The sequence below is a fragment of the Saccostrea echinata genome, unplaced genomic scaffold, assembly GCF_033153115.1.
Source record: "Saccostrea echinata isolate AGI-Se365-2 ecotype Australia unplaced genomic scaffold, CSIRO_AGI_Sech_v1 ptg000029l, whole genome shotgun sequence".
In the NCBI taxonomy this organism is placed as follows: Eukaryota; Metazoa; Mollusca; class Bivalvia; order Ostreida; family Ostreidae; genus Saccostrea; species Saccostrea echinata.
Window position 1 is genome coordinate 5,550,658 of NW_026889778.1, and position 24,751 is coordinate 5,575,408.

A 24,751-nucleotide genomic window follows, 5' to 3' on the forward strand; every position below is an offset into this window, starting at 1 on the left:
ATTTGACTACGGAAGGTTCCGTCGTCTACCTGATCAATACATAGGACATAGGACGTCGGAGTGTGACCGGTCAACAGGGGATACTTACTCCTCCTTAGCTCCTGATCCCACCTCGGGAATTTCCAGGAGTCTGTATTTTATGCCCTCCTCAAAGAATTGTATTGCTTGTGGATTTTTAGATCGATCACTGTTTGTTATCTCCATCTCTTTCGTTATCTCTCTATCAAAATTGTACATTCATGGCACCTTGCCCTATTGTAAAGTCCCAAGGCTGAGGCTAAGTTGATCATATCTTAAACTTTACTATTTTTTGCTATACAGTGTAGCTTATTTTCTTTACTCCAGTACTCCTAGGAGACAAATCACATGAATATGCAAATGAATATAGAATTAAACAAACTTAAAGTCACATGAGGCCAGATTAACAGTTCCTGGTGGAGCTGAAGAGGCCATAGCCTGAAAAATCGTGATGCTCAGATGACCGCAAAGGTCCATGGGACCCTTTTTTTCCTTTTGATTCATATACATGTATGACCTTTTAAAACAAATCAAGTCTATTCCATGAGGTTCCAAGTACTAATTAAAATATTATGAAGCAAAAATTATATACAGTGCGGACATACATTTCCTGACGCAGATTGTTTAAATTCATCTTTCTCTTTACAATACTCGTATTTTATTTCGCTTTGATTTCCAGACAAAAAAAAATTATATTCATTTATAAAGTTTCACTTTTACATGCCATCGATTGTCTGTATTGAAAACATCCAAACGAATAAAGAAAATAGGAATTAGCTATGAATCTATGAAAATAATACTGTGATACGAAAAAGATATAAAAGCCGAAAGAGCCATTTCTGTTCCATAGGTACATGTTTTAAACCCTCTATTCATGGATTCCGGGCTGAAGTGGGTGATATCTATTTGATAAAATGTCTTAAATAGCCACATAATGCGATGTATTGATGAAATGAAAATAAAAAAAGTTTTAAAAAGTTAAGCATTTATATTAAAAATCGATGTGTAGTTAAGAAATTGTAATAACAGAGGTATAGTGAAAAGGCTGATGTGTTCGAAAGTTTCAAATTCAAATGATTATACTTCTGTCAAATTTTTCTTCCAAAATACAGAGCAATTTCCCACAATTGATCGGAATACTTGTTTATCTCATCGTCAGAGGACCTAATATCAGGAATGTACGGTATTATTGCTAGTTCTGTCCTCTCCGAAATTTTCTTGGATCGATGGGTCAGTTGGTCAATATCGTACTCTTTCACTCTACAAACTTCTATTTGCATTGTACGCCAGACTTTATTTTCTAATTTTAAGTCTACATTTGAGTATATTGCTGTTTCTTTTTCCCTTATATAGGTAACACGATCAGAACGTACGGAAAAGTCATCCCCGGTTCTCTGTATGAGAGGTCTAGTACTATGTTGAAGCCATTCGTTTCCTTTCATTTCCATGAAGGTTTTCTTCGTCAAATTCCTATTCGAAAGAATTTTGCACCTAGCACCATATTCTGCATGAGAATTGTCGGGTGAATGTAAGCGGATTATTTGACCAAGGAACCATTTTATTTCAGGAGCATTATATCGCAGGATATTTAAATGTTCATCGAAATCGAAAAGACCCTCGTTACCAATTCTCACTTTTACTGTTCTCTGTGTATTGATTTTGACAAAATTTGTTTTGAGAATTGTCTTCAGGTCTCCTGTCTGTTTATACATAGGTAGAAACGAGAAAGAGTAAGGTACACATCCCATTTTATAGCCACGACAACGCCTCTCTTCAAAGTTTCTCAAATGATCATTCAATTCTGAAACTGTCGTATGATTTTCATTAATGTCCATAACATAAAATGCTCCAAATACTAGAGCAATGCCCAGATCACCATGAAAAACATCCCTGTAATCATTTCTGATTTTTCTCCACTGTGAATGGAATGCTTTTTGAAAATTGTTTCCATCATTTGTCCCACTGTGAGATTCCAAAATTGGAAGGTATTTAGGTTTTTCTATATGATGCTTTTGGCAAGGACCATGGTAGATTTGAAAATCTACTAGATCGTCATTCTGTGTTCATCCTTCAAAAATGACCGTTAGTGCTTCATCCACCATCGTTTGTCCAAATTTGGCATATGTGATGCCTTTAGCAATAGAATTTGTCGACATATCATATAGAGCCTTATAGACCTGCTCAAGTTGGAGATTCGTGCCTATTGCTTCTAGTTTCAAAGCCATAAATTTCTTGAACTCTACAGAGTAGATAAAAATGTCTGCGCCAGTCTTTTCCTTTAATTTGAATTCTACATAAGGTGTCGCGAACTCAATCGCACTCCGAGACTCGATTGGCAATAGCATAGATTCGGACGTGATAAATTGCTCCTTCTCTTCATGTCCGGATGTTTCTACTGATAAGCGAAAAGTAATTTCTACGTATTTGACCAAACATGTTCTTAAAATTTCCACAGTATTATTTATTAGCCAATGTATTGAACATTCTGGCAAGTCTGAAAAAGCCACGATATTTCTTAGATAAAGCCTGGCGTTTTTCAAGCTATCAAGTAGAACACTTGCTTTTCCTTTTTTTTGAATGCCGATTTTCCTATTAGTAGATTGTATTACAAGCAGTAAAGGCAACATATGTTCGACGGCATCAGCTAATTTGTTACCTGTTAAACTTTCCCGAAATTCCTCAGTAAGGAACTGGACATCCGATGTTAGAAATGAATATTTTTCGAGCACTTTATTGACGATTTTGCTTTTATTTATAATCATGTCATCTGTAATGATTATTATCAATCCATCCATACCATCTTCAAGTTTAAAAGGAAAACATAATTTTCCACTAAATGTATCGATTTCTATAGGGATAGTAGAATTTGAAAGCCTCTGTATGGTTGAGATTATTGGTTTTAAGTCCCCTCTTGTCATTCCCAAATACTGATTGTGATCACCAGGTAGAACGATGCCATTTCCAGATAAAGCAAGCCATTCTAAATGCAGGTTACGGGGTATATTTTGTTCAACCAATTGAACGCAAACATTGTAAGCACTTAAAACCTTTCATTCGATCTTTCTCCGATTGTTTCATTCTCTTTTCCAGGGATAATTCTATTCTCTTTAAGGAATTGATTTGTATTTGCTCGTACTTCTTCAATGATAGAATATCAGCAACAATCCATGGAAAACTTAATAGAAGACGACTGGACCTTGTCTGATTTTTATATGTAACAGTGTACCATGCTGAGGCCTTTCGAATCATTTGTTCCAATGACTCATTTTTCATTTCTTCTCCACCAAATTCTTCAAAGAAAATCGCCCTTGTTCTTTTAAATAGCATAGATACTTTTTCACGGACTATTTTCCCTATCTGAAATTTTTCGTCTTTCAGAAATCCCCTTTTATGTCTCAGTGTTTGTATAATCCCACTGATTGCCCCAGATTCAGTTTTCAGGCCATACTCATTCATTATGTCTATCAATTTGTTATTATAGAGATTTCTTTGTAAATTTCCATCTTCAGTTTCCTTGGTAGTCAATGACGATACAAAGTCATCATCAATTTGGAAATCTATTCGAAAAGCATTCTCTCTTTGGGTGACTTGGTGTAATTGCGTACACTGGCGGTACAATTTTCCAAGGACTTTGGGCGAGTAATATGGCAATTTATCAATTTTCATCATAAAATCTGGATATTTTTGAGGACGAATATCTGTGTCCATTTGTGCAAATATCCCAGTTTTTGGAAAATCAACCGCATCGGAATGTTTTTGTGCCAGTTCAAGACAGGAGACCGAAAATATGCCTTCTTGTTCACTGTCTGCCATAGCTAGGTGAGCATTAGCTATGATTCCTAAGTTGTCATTTTTTATGTAATTGGCCAAAAAATCAACAATATGAGTCAGCTGAACATCAGAATCTAAAAAAATTTTCTCTGCCTTTGGGAAATCCATTGGGTCTCTATTTTCAATTCTGTGAAACCTTTCATCCCAGCAAACAAAATACTCGTCACCATCAAGATCTGATCCAGACATTTCGTCGGGATGAGGTCGGGAACCAAGCTGAGGGAAAACAATGCAGTCTACCATATGCTTAAGAGCAGGAATATATACTGCTTCAAAAACTCGGAGATCCCCAGGATGGAAACATGGATTCTTTGTGACCACTACTTTCCCTTGAACAATCTGAACATCTTTTACGGGCTGGTTTATTTCTTTCGAATACTGAATGAACACTTGTCCATACTTAAGAGATTGAGTTTCATCTGAAGTTCCCATCATGTACCTTCCTTTGTCCAATGGTATTTGAATCCGTGATCTCTTCTTAAGATCATCCACTCTCTGTTCAAATATTGCTAAAAGTAGAGACCGTAAGAAAGGCTCTCGAACGATGCTTACCTTTTTGTCAAGTAGTCTTTTAAAATCTGTTGCTAGTGATAACTGAAATTAATACATAAACTTTTTTCAGGTTCTGAAATTTACAAAATTTCATTTGGGAACAGAATTTAATTTGTTTTTATATGAAAACATAATAAGATATTTAGAAGATATAAAAATGCCGAAACTGTTTTCTAAATTGTTTGTCATTTCACATGCATTGAATTTATTTAATCACCTCTTGTAAACTCGACAGAGCCTTGTCGTCGTGGAGAAACATATCCGCCAAATCAAATATCATCGTCTCTTGGAGTTCTTGGAATATTTCATCTGGAATTCCAAGTCCAGATAACAACGTTATAACTTGTCTATTCAGGTGAAGTCGTCCTGTAAAAAATAATGAAGATAATGAAGATCGGCCATACCTACACGTACACAAGGAGAGAAAATGAGATTAATTCATTTGGAATAGCCTATGTGTATACCTTAAAACTTCTTTCTTTCTTTCTTTTTTTTCATTTTGGGACCCTTTCGCACCAAAAGACAATTAGTTGAATGTTATTTTATCATTTACTACACCGATGAAAGAAAGTCAGTTTTACTTACATACCAAAATAATACGAGATATTTTCATTTTGCATAACCACTGTGTTTATCATTAAATGTTCAGGTTTCTCCTTTTTTTGGAATCTACAAACTGTTCTCGCCAACAGACATTTTTAAAAAGACATAGTTTAATTCATCAAGCTTCATAACTTCATTTAAAACCTTGTAACTCGTTTATAAAACACCATTGCAATTAAATTTAGAAAAAAAGCATTTTGACCAAAATATGTGAGGAAAAGGAAATCATTTAGCTGATACCTGGACGTGAGACCTGTAAGACTTCCAGACTTGTAGAACTGGATTCAAACTTTTTCATACTTTCCCTAATGACAAGAACTTCCCTCTCCGTTCCCAAAGAGGGATCTTGTGCGACCACACCTTTACATCCACCATAGCGTATCTGGAACGCAGACGGTACGGCCTTCTGTCTCATTACCTTGGCAACCTAAGTTACAGGTTACAATAATTTATAGCAAAAGTCGTAAAAATCAGAAAGGAATTTGTTCGTGATAGAATCGTTTTACTCACTGGTTCAAAACATGCTCATTTGGAGTGTTTTTACAATGTGATACAATATAATACTAGTATTTCAAGATATTTTAAGAAAAAGAAGATGAACTTTTTATTTTGTTTCCTTTTTCTTTTCAATTTTATTTTCTCAACATTTCCTTCTTGGACATTATAATAATTGAACTTTTGTAGCATTAATTTGATATATAAAAAGAAGGGATGCATCTATAATCCCTGATTTTTGTTTTCAAATGCAAGGAGTTCTCCTTTTCCATGCTTTGTCTGATATTAATATATCCAAAGGGAAAAGAAAAAATATTGACAATGTTCCTCGTTAGCCACTCTTCTTTCAGATACTATTGATTAATTCTAAATTAAATACATTGGTACAATTAGTAATTGAATGAATTATTTGAAATGATTTCAAAAAGAAATCATAGATTTTTGATTCTGCAGAATCGGTTTTTCACAAATATAATCTGTTACAATTCTTGTAAATTATATACCAAGATAATTTTCTTTTCCTCGTTGCTAACGGGAATTTTTGTCTGTGTTTTTTGCCAGGACAAGTATATGTATCTAACAGGTACGAGTTCTTTAAAAATGTTTCAATTATTATACAACATTTACATCCACTGAATATCATCAACTTTATTTCTTTTGAAAACCACGGTCGCTCATCAATCAGTAAACGCCTGTAAGCACACCACCTGTAAAGATTTCTTGAGCAGCGGCACTTCCATCAATAAAGCATACAATGTCAAACATATTAATAATACAATAATTAACGTGCTTGATTTTTCATGATGTGGTTATTTATTCAAATATGAATAATAAAATGTCTCTCTTTATTTGTTAATACGGGATTTAACGTTGCAGCTATTGAAGAAAAAAATTACATACGTTATGTTTTTTCTGCAAGAGCTGCAACATTAATTACCATACTAACAACCAAAGAAAGCATTCTAACGTTTAAAATATAACTACCTTGGCAGCGAGTTTTGTTGAAATCTTTCCAATGCCATCGGTAAAGCAAAATCCATTTCTTTTGACATCACTCTCATAATGTACCTCTTCCGCATTTTCTCCTATGTTTAACGTGTGGAAAGATGATGAAAAGCAGAGTCCAAAACGGGATACATATGAAGCAACACATCTTTCTTTATATAGGTCACCAGCGTTTTGTCTAATTGATTCTGTTGTAATTCCACCATACGAACTGAAGAACCAAAAACTATATTCTCGAAGTTGACTGTTGGAACAGCCTAAAAACGAGTAATGGCGGTCATAAATGGTGAAACCGTCCACGAAAATCCGTTTCATATCAACTAATACATCGCTAAGTGTACTCGACTGCATTGAGCTGATTTTTTCAAAGTTATCATCTCTATACACAAGCCTAACAAAGAAATCTTCATTGTATTGGCGAAAAATTCTATTTTGAAATACTGGTTCCTTAGGCATGAAAATAAATTTCGTTGGTGTTAGCAATACCCTCCTTACCATTGAATAATTTTGAAGATTGTCAGCCCCATTATCAGGACTCTCATGATCAATCATTTTCATCGCTGCATTTACCTGTTCAATAAAATGGAAGAAGGGTTTCTCAGCAACGTTTTCCATCATTTTGAAAAGCACTTGTGCTGTTACTTTTCTTTGGTACAGTTCATGTATGATTTCTCGAGTAATGTGATCCATAACTTTATATCCCATAGAAAACAACGATTTCCAGGCGTACTCTAATTCAAAATCTCTAAAATATGGTTTAATCTCTTCCTTGGGATTTTCAACTTTCATTCGTGCGTAAACAATATGAATGCCTCGGTACTGTATATACCAAATTATCCTAGCCATTACCAGACAATCAGTTCTAAGCTTCAGACTAAAACAATCTAAATAACCAAATTTCGAAAAGCCAGCTTTACTGGCCGGTATCCGAACTGGTCTTGGTTCATCATCCAGCTTGTGAAAATATTTGTCCTTGAATAATTTAGGGCTAGATCTCACATTAAAGTACAAAAAGGTGTAACTGTTTTGCATATCTATTGTGACATAGTCGTGTATGAAGTCTTTTGTTATATTAAGCTCCATCCTAAATTCTGACTTTGTTATCATCAAAAGATTTTTTTCCTGTTGGAATTCTAATGATGCTTTTATATGCCAATGATTCACAAAAGTGACCGGAGAAATCATGCTTCCACCATAGATTTCTACAATGTTTTCATTCTCACAATATCGCTACTCTATGACGTCTCAACCGCGCAACTATGACGCCAAAGTCTACGACAATGTACGTGTAAAGAAAAGACAGAGGTAAAGGGAAATGTAATAAACAGAAAATTCAATGCTTTGTAGTTGGATATGATATTCGAACTCGTGAAAAAAAATATTTTTAAAAAATCCTGTCCACTCGTGAAATGAATTTCATATCCAACAACAAAGCATTAAATATCCTTAATTTATTTTTGCAAGAATAAAGTTTTTCATAAAGAGATATGAGGACTATATTTTAAAACACTCTTGTAGCACATATCTAATGTGCATTTAACAATGAAAATAAATTGTAGGTGCTAGAACTTTACACGGATGCAAAATAAAGAGATTAAAGAATAATTTTTATAATAAAAATTCTTTGTTCATTGAAAATTCCTATTGATCTAAAGGTATCATTTTTGCCATGAACACGTTTTCCGTTACACCCTTTCTTTAATTTTCAACACATTTTGATGAATGCTTTTTTTTTTCGAAAATCTTGTATATCCGACAGGCAGACAAACATAGGTGACAAATCACTTTCTATTAGTAGTTTAAGCTAAAGTAAGCATCTCATTGTTTTATCTAAATATGATGAATTGAATAATACTTCATGAATGTAAATGGTTTATATTCAATTGTATGAATTTATCCTAATAATGCCTACAAACAATTTTTTCTTCTTCTTCTTCTAGCGTGTATAGCGTGTATTGCAAGTATCCTAATGTCTAGACTGTCAATTATTAACTTAGTTCAAAGAAAATTTCTTAACATTATTTCGAATCGTTATATTGCTAAAAAGAAAAAAAGAAAGTAGCGTTTGCATTCATAGTTCCGTCTTATAGTATGATATTGATTAAATTGCATGAAAGTTAACATATAACAGAGATTTAAAGTTCTAAGCAAACAAAAATTTGACTTTCGTAAGTGCTCTTAGAAATGCCTCTGGGGAACGCGTTCATTACAACTGAAAATTACTGCATAATATGTAGACTGTTGCATGGATAAATTTTTGAATTCGCTTTTATCACCTTTCGTGTCTGTTAAGTAACTCAAATTGGTATAAATGAAAGTTTGCAATATAATTAATAGGACTGATAAAGATAATTGTAGAGGGCTACCTCTCATTCACACGTTTCGAAGTAAGACGTGGTCTGTTTTATATCATTGTGGTGTACCATCACGATTTAAAACAGTTTCTTTATTTAAATATCGTTCTCCATCCTCTTTTGACAAATAAATGATATGACTAGTTTGTCTGTCTACTATACAATTAAAACGTTAGCAGAGAAAAAGAATGTAATTAGACGTTACAAAATATATGGAAAACATGTTGAGATACATGAAATACTTATTTTAACTAGGTTTCCTAAATGGCAATTGTAGGAAATGGAATTAAATATTTGATTAATGTTTTGTCAATTATGACTAACAATTAAAATTCTTATTAAGATCCAGGATTGCAATTGAGTAAATGTATTTGCAACAGAATGCGAAAAAAATTGTTCACTTGAAAGTCAGAGTTACCAAATTTTAATTCCATCTTCAACAAATATGTTTTACTGACAGAGAAATACTTTCAACGTTTTGATTACAAATCTATCTTTGGTCGGTCTTCCTTTGTTTATCACCCTTATAGCAACTGGGAAACACTTGATTAATTTTCTAATAGATTCGCCGTTATTAAGATAAAACAAATTCAAAGTAAGACGTTCTTTCCGAGGATGAAATCTGCTTTACTTTGACTCGGCCATTTTCAACGAATTCCTCCTTTTCGTATCGATCGATAATGTAAAGTTTTATATAAGGTCCATCGATGATTATATAGAATTTGAAATAGAAAACTTACATGCCTATATTTGATTATCAATAGTGTTCATTGACGGGGAACAGTATTTAATATTTCTATGTGTGAAAAGAAATGTCTTACCATTTGAGCTGTTTTATTGACGGTCTTGATGTGCTGTCAAACAAAGTGCTGTTGTATACACTTCTTTTAGAATGGAAAATCAATCTGAAAATCAATTTACTTATAAGTAACAGGTCTGTAGAAAACGATGAAAATCAGCGATGATTATCTTTTCTGAATGCTTGATTTATTTAAAGCTTTTGATTTCTTAAATAACATTCAAAAGCTATCCAGACCTGACATACGTAGATAAAACCATAATTCTAAATATATACATTTGTGGTATCTCTCTATTATATAAACATGCAGAGAGCAAATATCTTCATACCTGTATGAAGTTTTTCGAAGGTCATAGGTCATTACGTGACCTAATCTCACAGCGCAGTAATATCTACATAAAAAGATTTACTCCACTAAGCAAGATAGCATGTTTTTCATGCATAAAAATGTACAAAATACGCAAGTAAAATAATAATCATTTTATTTACAATGTAAACGAGTATTTAATACAGTTCTTGATCGATTTTACATAGAGAATAGAAAACTACATGTTATAAGTTTCATCAGGGACCTATAATATAGGTCTCTGGTTGCATGTCTGAGCTGCATAGTCTCAACGTTTACCCTTATTTTTCTCGCAGACCTCTGAATGCTATCTTTTTTTTCCATTAAACTTTACTCACAATAAATTTGAAAATCTGTTGAAAAATATCAATGTAATGCAATCACACCACAAACAGCTGACAAACACTGCACTTTGGAAGTTCGGTAGGCACACCGCCATCATCGAGATCGTTGTGACGTTGTCTTAACAATGTAAGCTGTCGCCCATGTCTCCATGTCAACATCATAAATTAATAAATATGCCTTACTGAAATCGTAGAATTTATGTTTTTGATCAAATTTTGTACTTGATTTTAAGTTATCTGGTCCGAACAAGTGTCTCCATCCATCCCTTTCCGACCGAAATTCCTCCAACTTTTTAGTATCAAACATCGGACGTGTTTCTTGTGTTTTTTAACATCGAATATGGGTTCTCATGAATACAAAAATTCCCAGACACCAATATGCTCACTATAATTGATCACAAGTAGCCTTTCACAGAATATTCCCTTCAAAACAGAATCCTTTGCCAGATGAATTTGAAGCGTAACCGCTTTTCAAGCCGATTTACACCTAGCGTAATTTGTCAAAATCTACGACGTACAGTTAGTGCAATATTTATATTCGATTACATTCGATTGTCCGTCTCAAACGTATATATAAGTAATAAATAACAAGTTTAAAAACTTCAATGGGAATTGAAGTGGGTCGGTACGTGATCAAATCTTCTGAGAAGGCCTTCGGCCTTCACAGGATTTGATCACGTGACCGACCCACTTCAATTCCCATTGAAGTTTTTAGACTTGTTATTTATTTCTTAAATAAAAGGAGTAAATTTGAAGTTTTAGAGATGTATTGTATTTTTTATATTTTAAAGCATTTATCTTGCCAAATGTTATCTTTTAAAATTAAATAAAGGATAGTAAATTGAAAGTCAAAAAAGGGGCAGAAAACTGAAATCAAATGAAATGTAGTAAATGAAATTTTTTTTTGAAGTTTTTTTAACGTTCGTCATAAAACACTTGTAACTTGTTATGACCCTTACCCTTTAAAAGGATAATACTATTAAACAAACAAGCAAGAATTTGATATTAAAGACTGCGTCTAGACAAAATTAGGGGGAAAAAATAGAAATATACAACAGAGTATAAGCAGAAAAAATACCGCTGGACGCATACCTAAAAAATTTACATAAATTGAAATGACAAGTAATCAATATAATTTGGGTCGAAGTGGTGATCAGAGATAAGAAATTACAGAAACATAAATGTGTTTGATGGAAAACGATATCTTTACTCTTTTTATAAATTTAAAAAGGACAGGAAAATGGTACTTCAATAAAGCAGATTCAAAAAGAAGTATTTCTGGTTTACTTAAACAAAAAACTAGATACTGTCATGAGACAGTAATACTCCACATAAATGTTTGTCTCTAAATGTACTCTCCCTTCTACCTTGGTATTGAAGAATCCACAATAGTTACTGTATTCTATAATCTACATAAATTGTATTCATGTATTAAATTGAGCAAAAACTGCACAGGTAGGCAAGTGGCCATTAGACCTCTTGTGTTAGTATTTCAATAATGAATTCATTACCGGTTTGAAATTTACTTGAGTTCTCTCTAGGAAGATTTTGGAAATGTACCTGGCGGTACAATGGATAGGGTTTAATCTAAACTATTCAGAGATTAACTGAAATTTTGCAAATCAAAACCTGGTGTACCTAAATATGCAACTAATTTTACTGTACTAATCTGAATTGTGTTGATATTCCCTACACTTTGATATGATAAGATCAATGATAAGCTATTGGAATAAAATAAAAAAAATCTTGTAAGTTTTTTCCGCTTTCACAAGAGGTATATTGTGAATCCAAGTTAAGAAGAATCTTTCTTCCTTGTCTACACGGTGCTTCATTAGTTTTCTCATCACCAATAATGATGGTATTTATAGTGATTTAACCTAATTTAGTCGAAGTACATCATATGGTTGAATGTTGTAAACCTAAATCAGGAATAAATCACAACGTGACCGTAGCTAACGAATATTCATTGTTTTCAGGCACGTAGGAAGCAATTTCAGTTTGGGGGGGGGGGGGGGGGGGGAGGGGGCACAGCCATACACTTACAGTTGAAGGGGCACTATCAACTACCAAAATTTCTTGACACGCAAAAAATAAAAAAAAAAAAAAAAAAAGGTCATCAGACGTTTTTATTGAGGGGGCACAAGCATATAGTATATATGTTTTCTATAGTCCTCTATTTATCGACAAAATTATTGGGGGCACGCCCCCCCCCGTGCCCCCCCCCCGGTTCCTTCGGCCATGTTTTGTGATATTTTTCAGAAAAATTTAAAATTATCAATCTTTTCATATATGAAAGATAAATAATAATTTGATCATATCCTCTTCATATCACAATAATGGCGTTCAATATCGTCCTCCCCAGGCCGAAACAACTGCATTTTTCCCACTGGAATGTTGCTTAATTTTTTTCTGTCTTATCTGATTTTCACCTTTAAAAAAAGCCTTGTAACATGTACCGCACAAGCTGAAAGAGCAAGTTCCACAACTTCACGCAAGATGAGGACGAAGTCAGAAAATACCAAATATTTATAAATTCACTTGCAAGCTCTTTCACTGCATTTTTACTACATGGATATCACTGTAATGAAGCTTCGCTCTAGATTTTCAAACTCGAAAGGAACTATCAACTTTTCGCCATTTTGTAAACAAAACATTGCATTCCGATCCAGGACACAATAAAAGATAGACAAAATGAGGAAGAAATCATTCCGAATTGATGATACTTTTTAATCTCTGTTGTTTTTTGTTTTTTGTTTTTTTTTCCCCCTTATATAATGCAGTGAACAAAAATCTGTCATATTGAAAACAATATGGCTGCTATGCAAATTTGCTAAATATAATACTATTTCTCTGTATGTAAATCAAACGTGCACTCAAAAATTATTTATTCAAATATTATATATAAAGGAGTAGAATTCGCACCTTGTATCACTTTCTGACGAAAAGCTACATGTAAATTGTTATAGCACTTTTAAACTTTTGGTCAGGAAAAAATATCTTAAATTATCACATACCTACATAGACATATTTATTTGTAAAGAACAGACCTTTTGACAAGGTGAGCGTTGTGGCCCATTACCATTTTTAAACTTACTGCAGGCCGGCGAGAAAAAATTAACAGCAGCCTCGGATGCGTGGGTGAACGACAACTTCATTAGCTTAAGTACACGTAACTGATACTTTAAAAATGTATTTTTAACCTGAAAATTAAAATAGTCAATGATGTGCACTAATTGCATTACATAATAATCACATAATCGGAAATGCTTGATAACAATAATTTGCATCGGAGCTTTATTATCAAATTGAACATAAACGAGGTTGCTGAGATCCATCCTTGTTTCTGATACCATTAGTTTGTGCAGCTCATGCAGCTTCATCAACATTGTTGTATACTATATCACTTACATATACCTCTGACACCAATCAGAGATTCCTAGTTATCTTCCCCGTTCGGAGTTTGGGATCTTCGCTTCCGTACAAAGCACTTAAAAGTCAATACATCTGCTGTCAGGGATATTGGTACTGAAATAGATTTATGTATTCTATGACAAATGAGTTCACTAATTTTACCATATTATGTGTTTTGTTTTTTATTCTGTTGGATGCACATGTCAGAGAGACTTCCGATGTGTCGTGAAACTTTGCAAATAGGAAATCTTTAAACGCTTTAGAGTGAATTATAAAGAGAAAACTACATCGTGTTCTGGACTAATGCGTCTATTTGAACAGTGACTTATTGAGTTTATAAAATGGCGTACCATCAGGTTCTTGTAGTCTTAACATGGACAATACCATGTATCTCCTTTTTCATTTATATTGCTGTAGGTCAACCAAATGAAGCCTCAAACCGCTTATCAGTAGACATCAGGAAAAACTATAACAAAATGATTCGAGGAGTGCAGGATATGAGAGAGGTAACCTACCTTTATTTTTGGTTTAATCTGATTCGTATTGCTGAATTTGACGAAGTGAACGGAAAACTATCAGTGGTAGGATATTTTGAAATATTCTGGAATGATTACAGGATGAGATGGGAACCAGCAGAATATAATTACACTAACAAAATTCTTTTCAAGGAAAAAGAAGTATGGAGACCCTTGATTGTTTTAGTTACACCCCAAGATAAGTTCAAAATACTTGGCGACAATGACAATTTCGTAATAAGATATAACCCAAGGGGTCGAGCAGAATGGTATCCCGGGGACATTTGGGCGTCATCATGCACACCAGATATGTATAAATACCCCTTCGACACACAGTCTTGCTTGATATCCTTTACTATATGGGACTATGACATAAATGAAGTCCAGTTTATTGCTTTATCTGACAAAATTAGTTTGCACGTGTACTCTTCTCATGGTATGTGGGATTTGATAGAAACATCGATGCAGGTCGACATCGATAGGGAACTCAATCTGACGCTCATAGATATTACTTTGATTTTGAAGAGGATTTCCACATTCCACATAGTTAATATGATCCTTCCTATTGTGTTTGTTGGATTGCTCAATATCCTCGTTTTCCTTCTTCCTGCTCTGTCTGGAGAAAGAGTCGGCTACTCCATCACCGTGTTACTCGCTATTGCAGTCTTTCAAACAATCGCCTTTGAAAAGCTTCCAAGCGTTTCTAAGCCTAATCTTCCTTTGCTCTGCATTAAACTCTTAACCGACCTAATTCTGAGTGCTTTAGTAATGACGTTTACAATCATGACGCTATATTTTTATCACATGCCAGAATCTCGTAATGTGCCCTCGGGTGTTGCATGTGTAACAAGATTTGTGTTGTGCAAAACCTGTTGTAGAAGCAATGTTAACGACACTGTCAAAGACAAGTACTATAAATACACTATCAGAAATGGGATCGGTATAACAGAATATGTATCAGATAGTGATTACCATCAGACCGAGGTCACGTGGACAGATGTTGGTAAAAGTAGTGATATTGTATTTGCCGTGTTTTCTTTATTAGCCTTTATTAGTTCAAATGGCGTATTCTTCGTGTGTGTAGCATTTTAAATATAATTTTTATAATTTGACTTTTTTTTACTTTAAATTTACAATCCAGTTATAGAGCCTATATTTGCTGCATGCGATCCATGTGTAATTTTGATTCAATAACAATATAATTAAGACAGTTTGGTAGGAATGTTTGGGAAATGTTTTAAGGGACTAGGCAAAATTTATCACCATGATGGGACCGGTACAAAAAAAATTCTCATTAAAAAAATTACATATCCCATGGCTTTCGTATTGAAAAAAAAATATTTGTCCCATGCCTTTAGACTTATAAAAAAGTTACTGTCCCATGGTTAAATCTTGAAGTGAGATTATTGTTACATTAAAAGTTTAAATCTAAAGTTTAAACTTATCTATAACTATCTCTTATCTAATCTTTAGATTTAAACTTTTAATGTTACATTATTGCAAAAAAAAACAACAACAACAAAACAAAACAAACAAACAAACAAACAAACAAAAAACAAAAACAAAAAAAGAGTACAATGTTAACAATTACTTTTATATATTAACTTAAGGAGTCTTTCAGATTACAGGTATTTCAAACATTGATGAAAGTTTTAGTTTAAAATATTTTTTTTTTTCATTATAAATGAATTGGATCGAACAGCAGGCATAAATGCCTATAATTGTTCTATGAAAGTTGTCTGAATGGATGAAACTTGAGAGACCATTCGTGTAAAATACATGATTGATTTTGGTTGTTTTAGAGATGTTACTCTAGAATTTGTTAGCAGTATATTTTGAATGATTTATTGAAGTAATTTGTTTGTTCATGTTCATAACTCTTATTAACATCGTTTGTTACTTTGTTATTTTTGCATGCAGTATTAATTTGAAGATTTATGTTGCACTTTGTATCCTTTGTTTGACTTTAAAAGATATAATGACTTTTTGAAGAATTTATTTTTTAGAAGATAAAATATGTTTAAATATAATAAATGTGTCTCTTGAGTGAAGTACTGTAACTCATTTAAAAAGTGTTTGTCCCATGGCTACTTAATGCTAAAAATATGTTTTTTGTCCCATGGTTTTCTTCGATGAAAAAATTCATTGTCCCATGCCTGTTTGTACCATTATTGTGATAAATTTTGCCTGGTCCCTAAGTAAAAAAAATTGTCTCTATGCTTAAAACTACAGTCGTTATTCTTGGTTATTAAGAGTTGATATTTAGTAGGAATTATAATGGAATGCTGTTTGTACTAAAATATTGGGTAGACGAGAATTCACTTCGAGGAAGCTATACACTAGACAAAATTGCTATCGCACCAACAAAGAAAATTCATATTTCACTTTATAAAACTTACTTACGGTGTATTTGATATATGATAATGGTGTTTTAGTAAAGCAAGAGGCATTTAAATGTGATAACTGATAAATAACTACAATTTAATGTTAACCATTTCATAGAAAAAAATGAAAATCGTGCCTTTACATTTTTGGAGGAATATATATATATATATATTTTTTTTGGTCTTTGTATTTGTGTTCTTTATGTTTGTACTAATTAAAAACTCAGAAAAAGTATTCCACAATATGCGGCGTTTGACCCTTGAAGAGTGTGCTAAAGCAATCAGTATGGTGTCTGCAGGGGGGTTCCTTCTGATAACTTTGTAAAAAAAAAATCAAAAAAATAAATAATAAAAATGATTAAAACAATTTAAAAATTATTCATTCCTCTAGCGAAACATTGTCGCAAAAAAGATTACCAAACATAAAAATGTATACTATAGATAGTCACGGCATTAAGTAAGCACAAAAAGAGAATTTCTAGACTGCTTCTGATGCAACCTCTCGGACCACCATCAGTAGTCACCAACTTCATATCTGGGCAAAAACATACGTCCCGAAATCAGTTTTCGGCAAGAAGGTCATTCAAGGGTCTTGTCATGACACCAAGACATTTGTCGCTTCCATTGTATTGGAAAAGATAGCATATTAGATATACTAGTACCAATTAAGCAAATGTTCATAATACATGCATACATAACAAGTTGTCTAGTGTACCGATATATGTCATTGTCTTCTTTAATATATATATATATACTAACATGGCGAAAGCGCTTGCAGAAAATATTTTGTGATTTTTTGGATTTTTATTTTTAATATATATATATATATATATATATATATATATATATATATATATATATATATATATATATATATATATATATATATATATATATATATATTAAAAATAAAAATCCAAAAAATCACAAAATATTTTCTGCAAGCGCTTTCGCCATGTTAGGCTCTTCAGGCAGTTATACAAATGTCAGGTAGGTTACCTGGTAACGTCCAAAAGCAAAAGTTCATTGTGACGTCATAATAGATCAAGGTAGCGTAAAGTTGCCGTATTAGATAATGTACAAATATAAAATAATAATAATGTACAAATATTAGATAAAGTTGCCGTATTAGATAATGTACAAATATGAAAAGTTTAATACAACCAAATGATATTATCAATAGTCGACGACAGGCACCCAATCTTAAAAAAATGTTAACCAAGGCCCGTTTTACTACACAGGTGGAAATTCCAACCATTAAAAAATGCGGAGATCCAAGATGCAGAACGTGTACATATTTAGAAGAGGGAAATAGAATCCAACTTAAATCAGGAATGGAAATTAGAACCAATTCACCAATGAACTGTAAATCCGAAAACGTTATCTACTGTGCAATCTGTCCGACATGCAAAGAATTCTATATTGGACAAACGGGGAAACTAAATGCCCGGGTTCGTGTACACAAGCAACAAATTAAAGACCCTAGTGTGCGTAATACACCATGTTGTGAACATTTTGCAAAATGCGGCAAAGGAATATTTAAGATTTTCCCTTTTTATAAACTTCCCAATGAAAATGAAAATCTACGTTTGGCAAAAGAGGACTACTTTATCAAACTCTTTAAACCAAAGCTTAATCGAAAATGATACATTATTATATAACATATTGTAAGATTTTATGCATATTATGTGTTCAAGTTAATGCAATATTTGTACATTATCTAATACGGCAACTTTACGCTACCTTGATCTATCATGACGTCACAATGAACTTTTGCTTTTGGACGTTACCAGGTAACCTACCTGACATTTGTATAACTGCCTGAAGAGCCTAACATAGCGAAAGCGCTTGCAGAAAATATTTTGTGATTTTTTGGATTTTTATTTTTAATACACCCAGCAAAACTGTACCGGTTCTTCATTTTGTTTTTGAAATTATATATATATATATATATATATATATATATATATATATATATATATATATATATATATATATATATATATATGGCTGCCGTCATGAGAAAAGGGCCCTTAAGGTAAAAATTTCACAAATTGACTTTTTGATAAATTTTGATAGCCTGACTCTTTCTGAATACAAATATACATCAATTTTTAAAATATCTCACGTTTTTAGTATTTTATGAGCATTTTAGTGAGGCCGTTTCAAAACAACGTTGACGTTATTTACTGAATACGTAATGACGTCGCATGCGTCAAACATTCTTTAAAACTACATTTTTTTAAATAACCTTTATCGTTTAGACACATATAAACTTGAGAATTTATCTTTTTTCCAAGCAACTAGTATGTGATTATTCATGAGGGAAGTCGCATACTATTTTCATACTATATTAGAGCAGATTTAGTAGTCTTGTAAAGGGAGGAGTGGGGGTCTAGACAGGATCTAGGAACAGTTTTTATTCAGTCGAAAAATTAATTCTTGTTGAATTCCCAACAGTGTATTCTTTTTTTAATTAATACTCTAGCTCATTTTATAAAAAGATATAAAGTACTTGTAATATTAAAATATATATTAAAAAAAATCTATATAGATTTCCCAGAGGGGCACCTCGTTCAATTAAAGCGGGGCATCCCCTCGCAAAAGAACACATCGATCCCGATATAAAAAAAAAATATTTTCACAGAGGCACATAATGATGTCAAGGATTGTTTTAGGAACGTTTATTCAGTACATGAAAGTTTAAATTTTTTGTCAACTTCTTACTTTTTTAAGTAAATCACACTTAATCAAAAGCGGTTATAAATATTTCTATACTTTTGTTTTATTTTGAGGCAGCTGTGCCCTCGACGCTACTGCTTTATCACTTGAACACATCAATTATCGTTCATCATTTCTTAAAAGGGCCTTTAATTTAAAACAACACAACCAAACAAACAATATCGTTTACGTATATATTGTATAATTTGATCAAAGAGATGCTTGTACTGCTCAAATATATATTCATACTAAACAGACTTTTCTGAGCGAAATGAAATACGGTTGCATTATTACATTTTTTATGAAATCTATTAGAAATTGAAACCGAATATCTTGCGAGACTTAACAGGCCCGTAGAATGAAGGGGGAGGGGGGGCAGAGGGGGCCTACCCCCACTTTTTCTGAGTATAGTAATTTGCTATAGCAAATTTTCCTTTTATAGGTGCCCCCCCCCCCTCAAATTTTGATTTTTGTTGTAATGTGGAGCACTGGCAAATTCCAGGATTTTTACAGATAAGGTTTTCCTTTTTTTCTGCTTGTCAGATTATTTTAAGAAGTCCCCCCCCCCCCCACCCAACACCACACTCTTGAGTCAGTGTTGGTATTTTTTTTTTTTTTTTTTTTTGCTTGTCATATTTTTGGAGGAAGCCCCCCCCCCCCAACTTTTGAAACTGTAGCTACGGTCCTGCTTGAATATATGTATTTTAACATAATTAAGGTCCTCTGATCATCTTCCTCTGTGGTATCAGCTAACCTGACACCTAAGCTTTCATATACTTCGGTGCGATGAAATGTACATAAAATTATATTCTTAAACAAGAATTAAATATTACGTCCAACACACATGTTTATACTTTTTTGTATATGAGGCGATTCGGTTAAGCAATATCCCATTGAATGTTTGTAACTCTACCACTCTAACTTGACCTTCATAGGCGACGTAGTATCTGATTTTGTCTTGAAATCTAAAGATAAATTATACAAACCATTTCTTCCTAGTTATTGTTTCAAAAAATAACAATTTGTCAAAATCTCGAAATTAAAGAACATGACTCTTATTTTTGCCTGTAACCACACCACTGAAATAGCAATATTTTTTTTCTTTAAAATCAGAAAGATGTATGTGCTTGTTTAATCCTCTTCCTTCAGTATCCCGACATCAACGGAACTTTCAAAAAAATGTTGAGATATCCGGGGTATCGAGATATCAGAGCTGAGACTCGACGTCCAAGATTTCCACACGAAATGTGACTAATTTATTACATGTACATACAAATGTACATGAATTCAGCAGTTCGCTCGAAACATTACCAGTGTTAATTTCTTTTCATCTTTCTCAAAATGAAGATTTATTGATTGTTTTTGTTGTCTTACGACTTGTTGTTGATATTTTTGAACATTTTCTTAACATTTGAATATGACACCCATAAACACTTGTTACCAATCTATCAGTGATTTATTCTCAAAAGATGTCGCCATTTCAACATTTATCAGACGTTTGTAATTTCTTGACAGCCTAATCTATTGTTTAATCTGTTGTTTCTTCTGTTTCATAAATATTTTAATCCTAATATCACCGTCGATGTAATTGTGATTTTCTTCAGCATTGATCATAATGCTTTTGGAAAAAGTCCACATTAGCTGCATTTATTTCTTAAACATATTGCAATAAATTTCAAGTCAGCTTTTATCGGAACAATTTAAGAAAATTCATACGATAGTATTTTGTGCCAGACACTACTTTTTTAAAATGTATTTATATGATCATTTCAAAATGTTTTTTTAATCACAATTTATATTTTGCAAAATTTCCGTGACATCCCCCTCTTCCGTTTTTCCCTCTAGCATATTCTCTTGATGTTAATTTAGCAAAGAATTATATATATATATAATGATCATTTGACCCCCCTCTCTCATTCGTTGTTTTAGTACATGTAGGAGGTTCGAATCTTCCATGATACCAGTATATATAACCACCCCCCCCCCCCCCCAAAAAAAAAAAGAGATAGGTTCTCTTTTTTAGATTGAACTTTTACCGATTCATGCTTTTTCATTCGCATTCATTTTTTCTTTTTTTCTTTGCTTTTCAATGATCTCTGCCCCCCTTCTCCCTCAAACACACATCTGGATATCGATGCTTCTCCCTGAGGTGGTCTAACTGCGCATATCGATATGATTAACTAGGAATCAAAATTAAAATGACTAAATACGAGGGCTGTTTGGAAATTATTGAGACATTGTGTATATTCTTCTTTGTAATGAAAGTCTTTCAGTGAAAATTTGATATACGTTTAACAAACACTAAGAATTTATAAAAGCAAAAAATATTTAACAAATATTTTATTTCTTCTTTTCAATGGTACATGTATATTAATGTATCAATGGTAGGGGTACCCGGCGCAGTCACGAAATGAGTTATTGAAAATATGTAACACCAACGTTCAAACTCCCGATGGACCCACAGTAAGAGCGAAAATAATTCAATTTATGTATATAATTTTTCAATTTTATTTTGACTTTATTTTGTGCAAGTTTATTAGAATTTCGTTCAGAAATGCGGAGATCATAAATAAATTCAAACGCGACATAGAAATCTGAGAACGACGACAAAATGGATTTTGACGTCAAGGCGGCGCAGCGGACATGCATAAAATTTTGTGTAGCTCTAAATCTTTTCCAGACTAAACGACCTGCTAAAACAATAACAATGAGAAAAAATAAACCATGTCTAAAGGTTTTATTTTTTCATTGGTATATATTTTTTTTCTTACAAATAATTCAACCAGAGTAAAAACAAAAGCTTCGGATGACCATCAATTATTACGGACTAAATAACGTTGATCCGCGTTGCATAAATCGGTACTGCACGATGCACTAGTCAACCATTATATAACACGTCATGTAATTTATTTTACACTGGAGTAGCAAGAGCACACATTTTATTTTATTTTATTTTTTTTAAGAATCGTTTAAGAAAAGAGACATTTGACTTTTAGAATTTTATATGTGATAACAGAGAAAGAAGAGTAAACGCTTCCCGATCGTTTCACAAATGCGAAAACATCTCCGACCGACTCTACGTTAAAATGACGTAGCTCCAGATAGACATATGCATGCTTATAATTTCACGGGAACTTGTCTAATTATCCTATAAATTAGAAATTTTGCACATTTGTTTTATTCGTTCTTTATGAAATGTTGACGAATTTTCATGAATTTATCTCTGTCGTTTATGGAGTAAAAGTAAACGTCTCAATAATTTCGGAACAGCCCTCTTACATTTTACACGAAGGTATTTCTTTTTATGTATATGTGCATTGATCTCTCTCTCTCTCTGAAAAAAATATACGTGTATGTAGAATACCATTTAATATTAAGACTTAGTCTACTGAATATGGGTCAAATTTAAACTTTTGCAAATTGCTCAGAAAACACATATACCGTATCTTTAGCCACGCATCATATATACACATCGCCATAAATCGTTGTAATTAACAATGCGTTCAATGTCGCGTTTAGCTTAATTATGTGATATGTGCTTAAACAGAATAATTAATAAATGCATGAACTAGTGTGTAATTATATTATTTATGAAAACTTTCCGCATCATATTTCATATGATTTAATGTTTTTCTTGTAACACCTGGAAATCCAATTTTATTTCGTGTTCACAAAACGTAGTCGACAGAAACTACTTCCGTGTTTACACTACCGCGACTTTGACGTCGTTTTCTGCGCATTGTGACGTCAAAAGATAAGGGCCCTTTTCTCATGACGGCAGTCATATATATATATGTATGTATGTATATGTGTAATGGTGGATGATTTAATTATAGTATCTATATATGTTATTAAATCTTTGTTATTTATTACAATGTATCTAGTCACGTATTAAAATGAATAATTATTGTAATATTGTGTTGTGTAACATTATACTATTAATATATTATTATTATACTACATTTAATGTCGGGTTCGTTGCCGACTTTGCGCGTGTGTCAGGCCGTTCGGGACAACGTCTGGACGTCTGTTAACGGCCTGACCACCGTGACGTTCGCAACGGCCAGATTAGATCAGTGCTAGACTGAGACAAGCTGCGAGTAGGTATCCACCATCCCCTAGACTTGTAATATTGTTAATTGTAACTTATTTATTTATTTATTTCATTTAATAAACCTTTGTTAACCTTTAAAAATGCGTTTCTCTCTGTAAATCACTGAATCTGGATTAACATGGAAACGTACAGGTTTCCCGTTACATTTTTGGGGGCTCGTCCGGTGATTTACAGTTGAGAACATTTTTCGGTCTATTGTAAAAAAAAAAAACAAACAAACAAACAAACGTATCAACAATTTATGTTCAGAATTTTAGGAGGTATTTAGAGAAAAACATTTTTTTTTCTACATTGTATTTTTATGGTTTAAATGGCGTCAACACTTTTCAGTAATCTGTCCAACAAATTTAGGCAATGGTTTAGCTTTCATGAACCGGAAGCAAGGGCTAGTACTAGTGAAGAAAGGAGCGGATCTCACGGAAATAAAAATATTTCCAACAAAACTCAGGAAATTCAAAATCAGCACAATTTCTGCGATGCGGACATAAGATCAGATAGACCTACATGTATTCAAAGACCAATTGTTGACAATGACATACCTGTTTCATGTTTCGTGGAAAATAAAGAAGTCCATGCTTCTTGTAATGTTAGGCCTAATGCTAGTGCACCATACCGACAAGAAAACCATGGGGTTTTTCAAACAAGTCTGGAAAACGGTCACAATGTAGGGTTTGAACGAAATGTTCAGAACAATTTTGACTCATATCTGAGTGATAACATGTCCAATCCATGTGAAAAACTGTCACAAAATAGCTCAGCTTCTCAGCGTATTTTCAATCGAGGCGATCACGTGACACAAAACGGGTACTGAGGTACAGAAAGGGGAGATAAAAACGACCCATATTACTCTGGTCGAACCAGGGGAAATTATTTTGCACATAGTACACCTATGACAAATATTGAAAATCGAAATGTGGTGTCGAATTGTGAAACAAATAAAACCCCTCATCGGGAGGTTACAAACAAAAGGCAATATTTTGAACCAGAAAATAAAATTGAAGATGAAAGAGAAAATTACTTTTTCTCAAGATGCGGTCAAGATAATGTCACTTCTCTATATCCGAGATGGTCAGATGGGGATCAAAGTTCATTAAATTACCCTTCCCCAAATGTTCACTACAGTTCAGGGTCGAGAGTAGAAAATGATTATTTCGCTGAAAATAAATACGGCGCGCAGTCGGTCTATCCATTAGACTCAGAGGTTCGAACACCTTACCGGAATTATTTTGATCGGAATGATCAAATACCTCCTGTTAAAC

At 33.1% G+C, this 24,751-nt stretch overlaps 2 protein-coding genes across 2 annotated transcripts; one reads left to right on the forward strand and one right to left on the reverse strand.

The window, feature by feature from the left end:
• Positions 1 to 1,106: 1,106 nt before the first annotated feature.
• LOC133194482 (uncharacterized) lies at positions 1,107 to 13,502 on the reverse strand. The gene is given in 8 exon segments (XM_061330435.1): positions 1,107 to 2,027; positions 2,118 to 2,413; positions 2,675 to 3,062; positions 3,064 to 4,443; positions 4,619 to 4,767; positions 5,245 to 5,431; positions 6,484 to 7,706; positions 13,442 to 13,502. Coding segments are annotated over 8 exon segments (4,605 nt in total).
• Positions 13,503 to 14,099: 597 nt separating this feature from the next.
• LOC133194487 (neuronal acetylcholine receptor subunit alpha-3-like) lies at positions 14,100 to 15,365 on the forward strand. Its single transcript, XM_061330437.1, has one exon. It carries the CDS (start codon positions 14,100 to 14,102, stop codon positions 15,363 to 15,365), a length of 1,266 nt encoding a protein of 421 aa, XP_061186421.1.
• Positions 15,366 to 24,751: the final 9,386 nt, after the last annotated feature.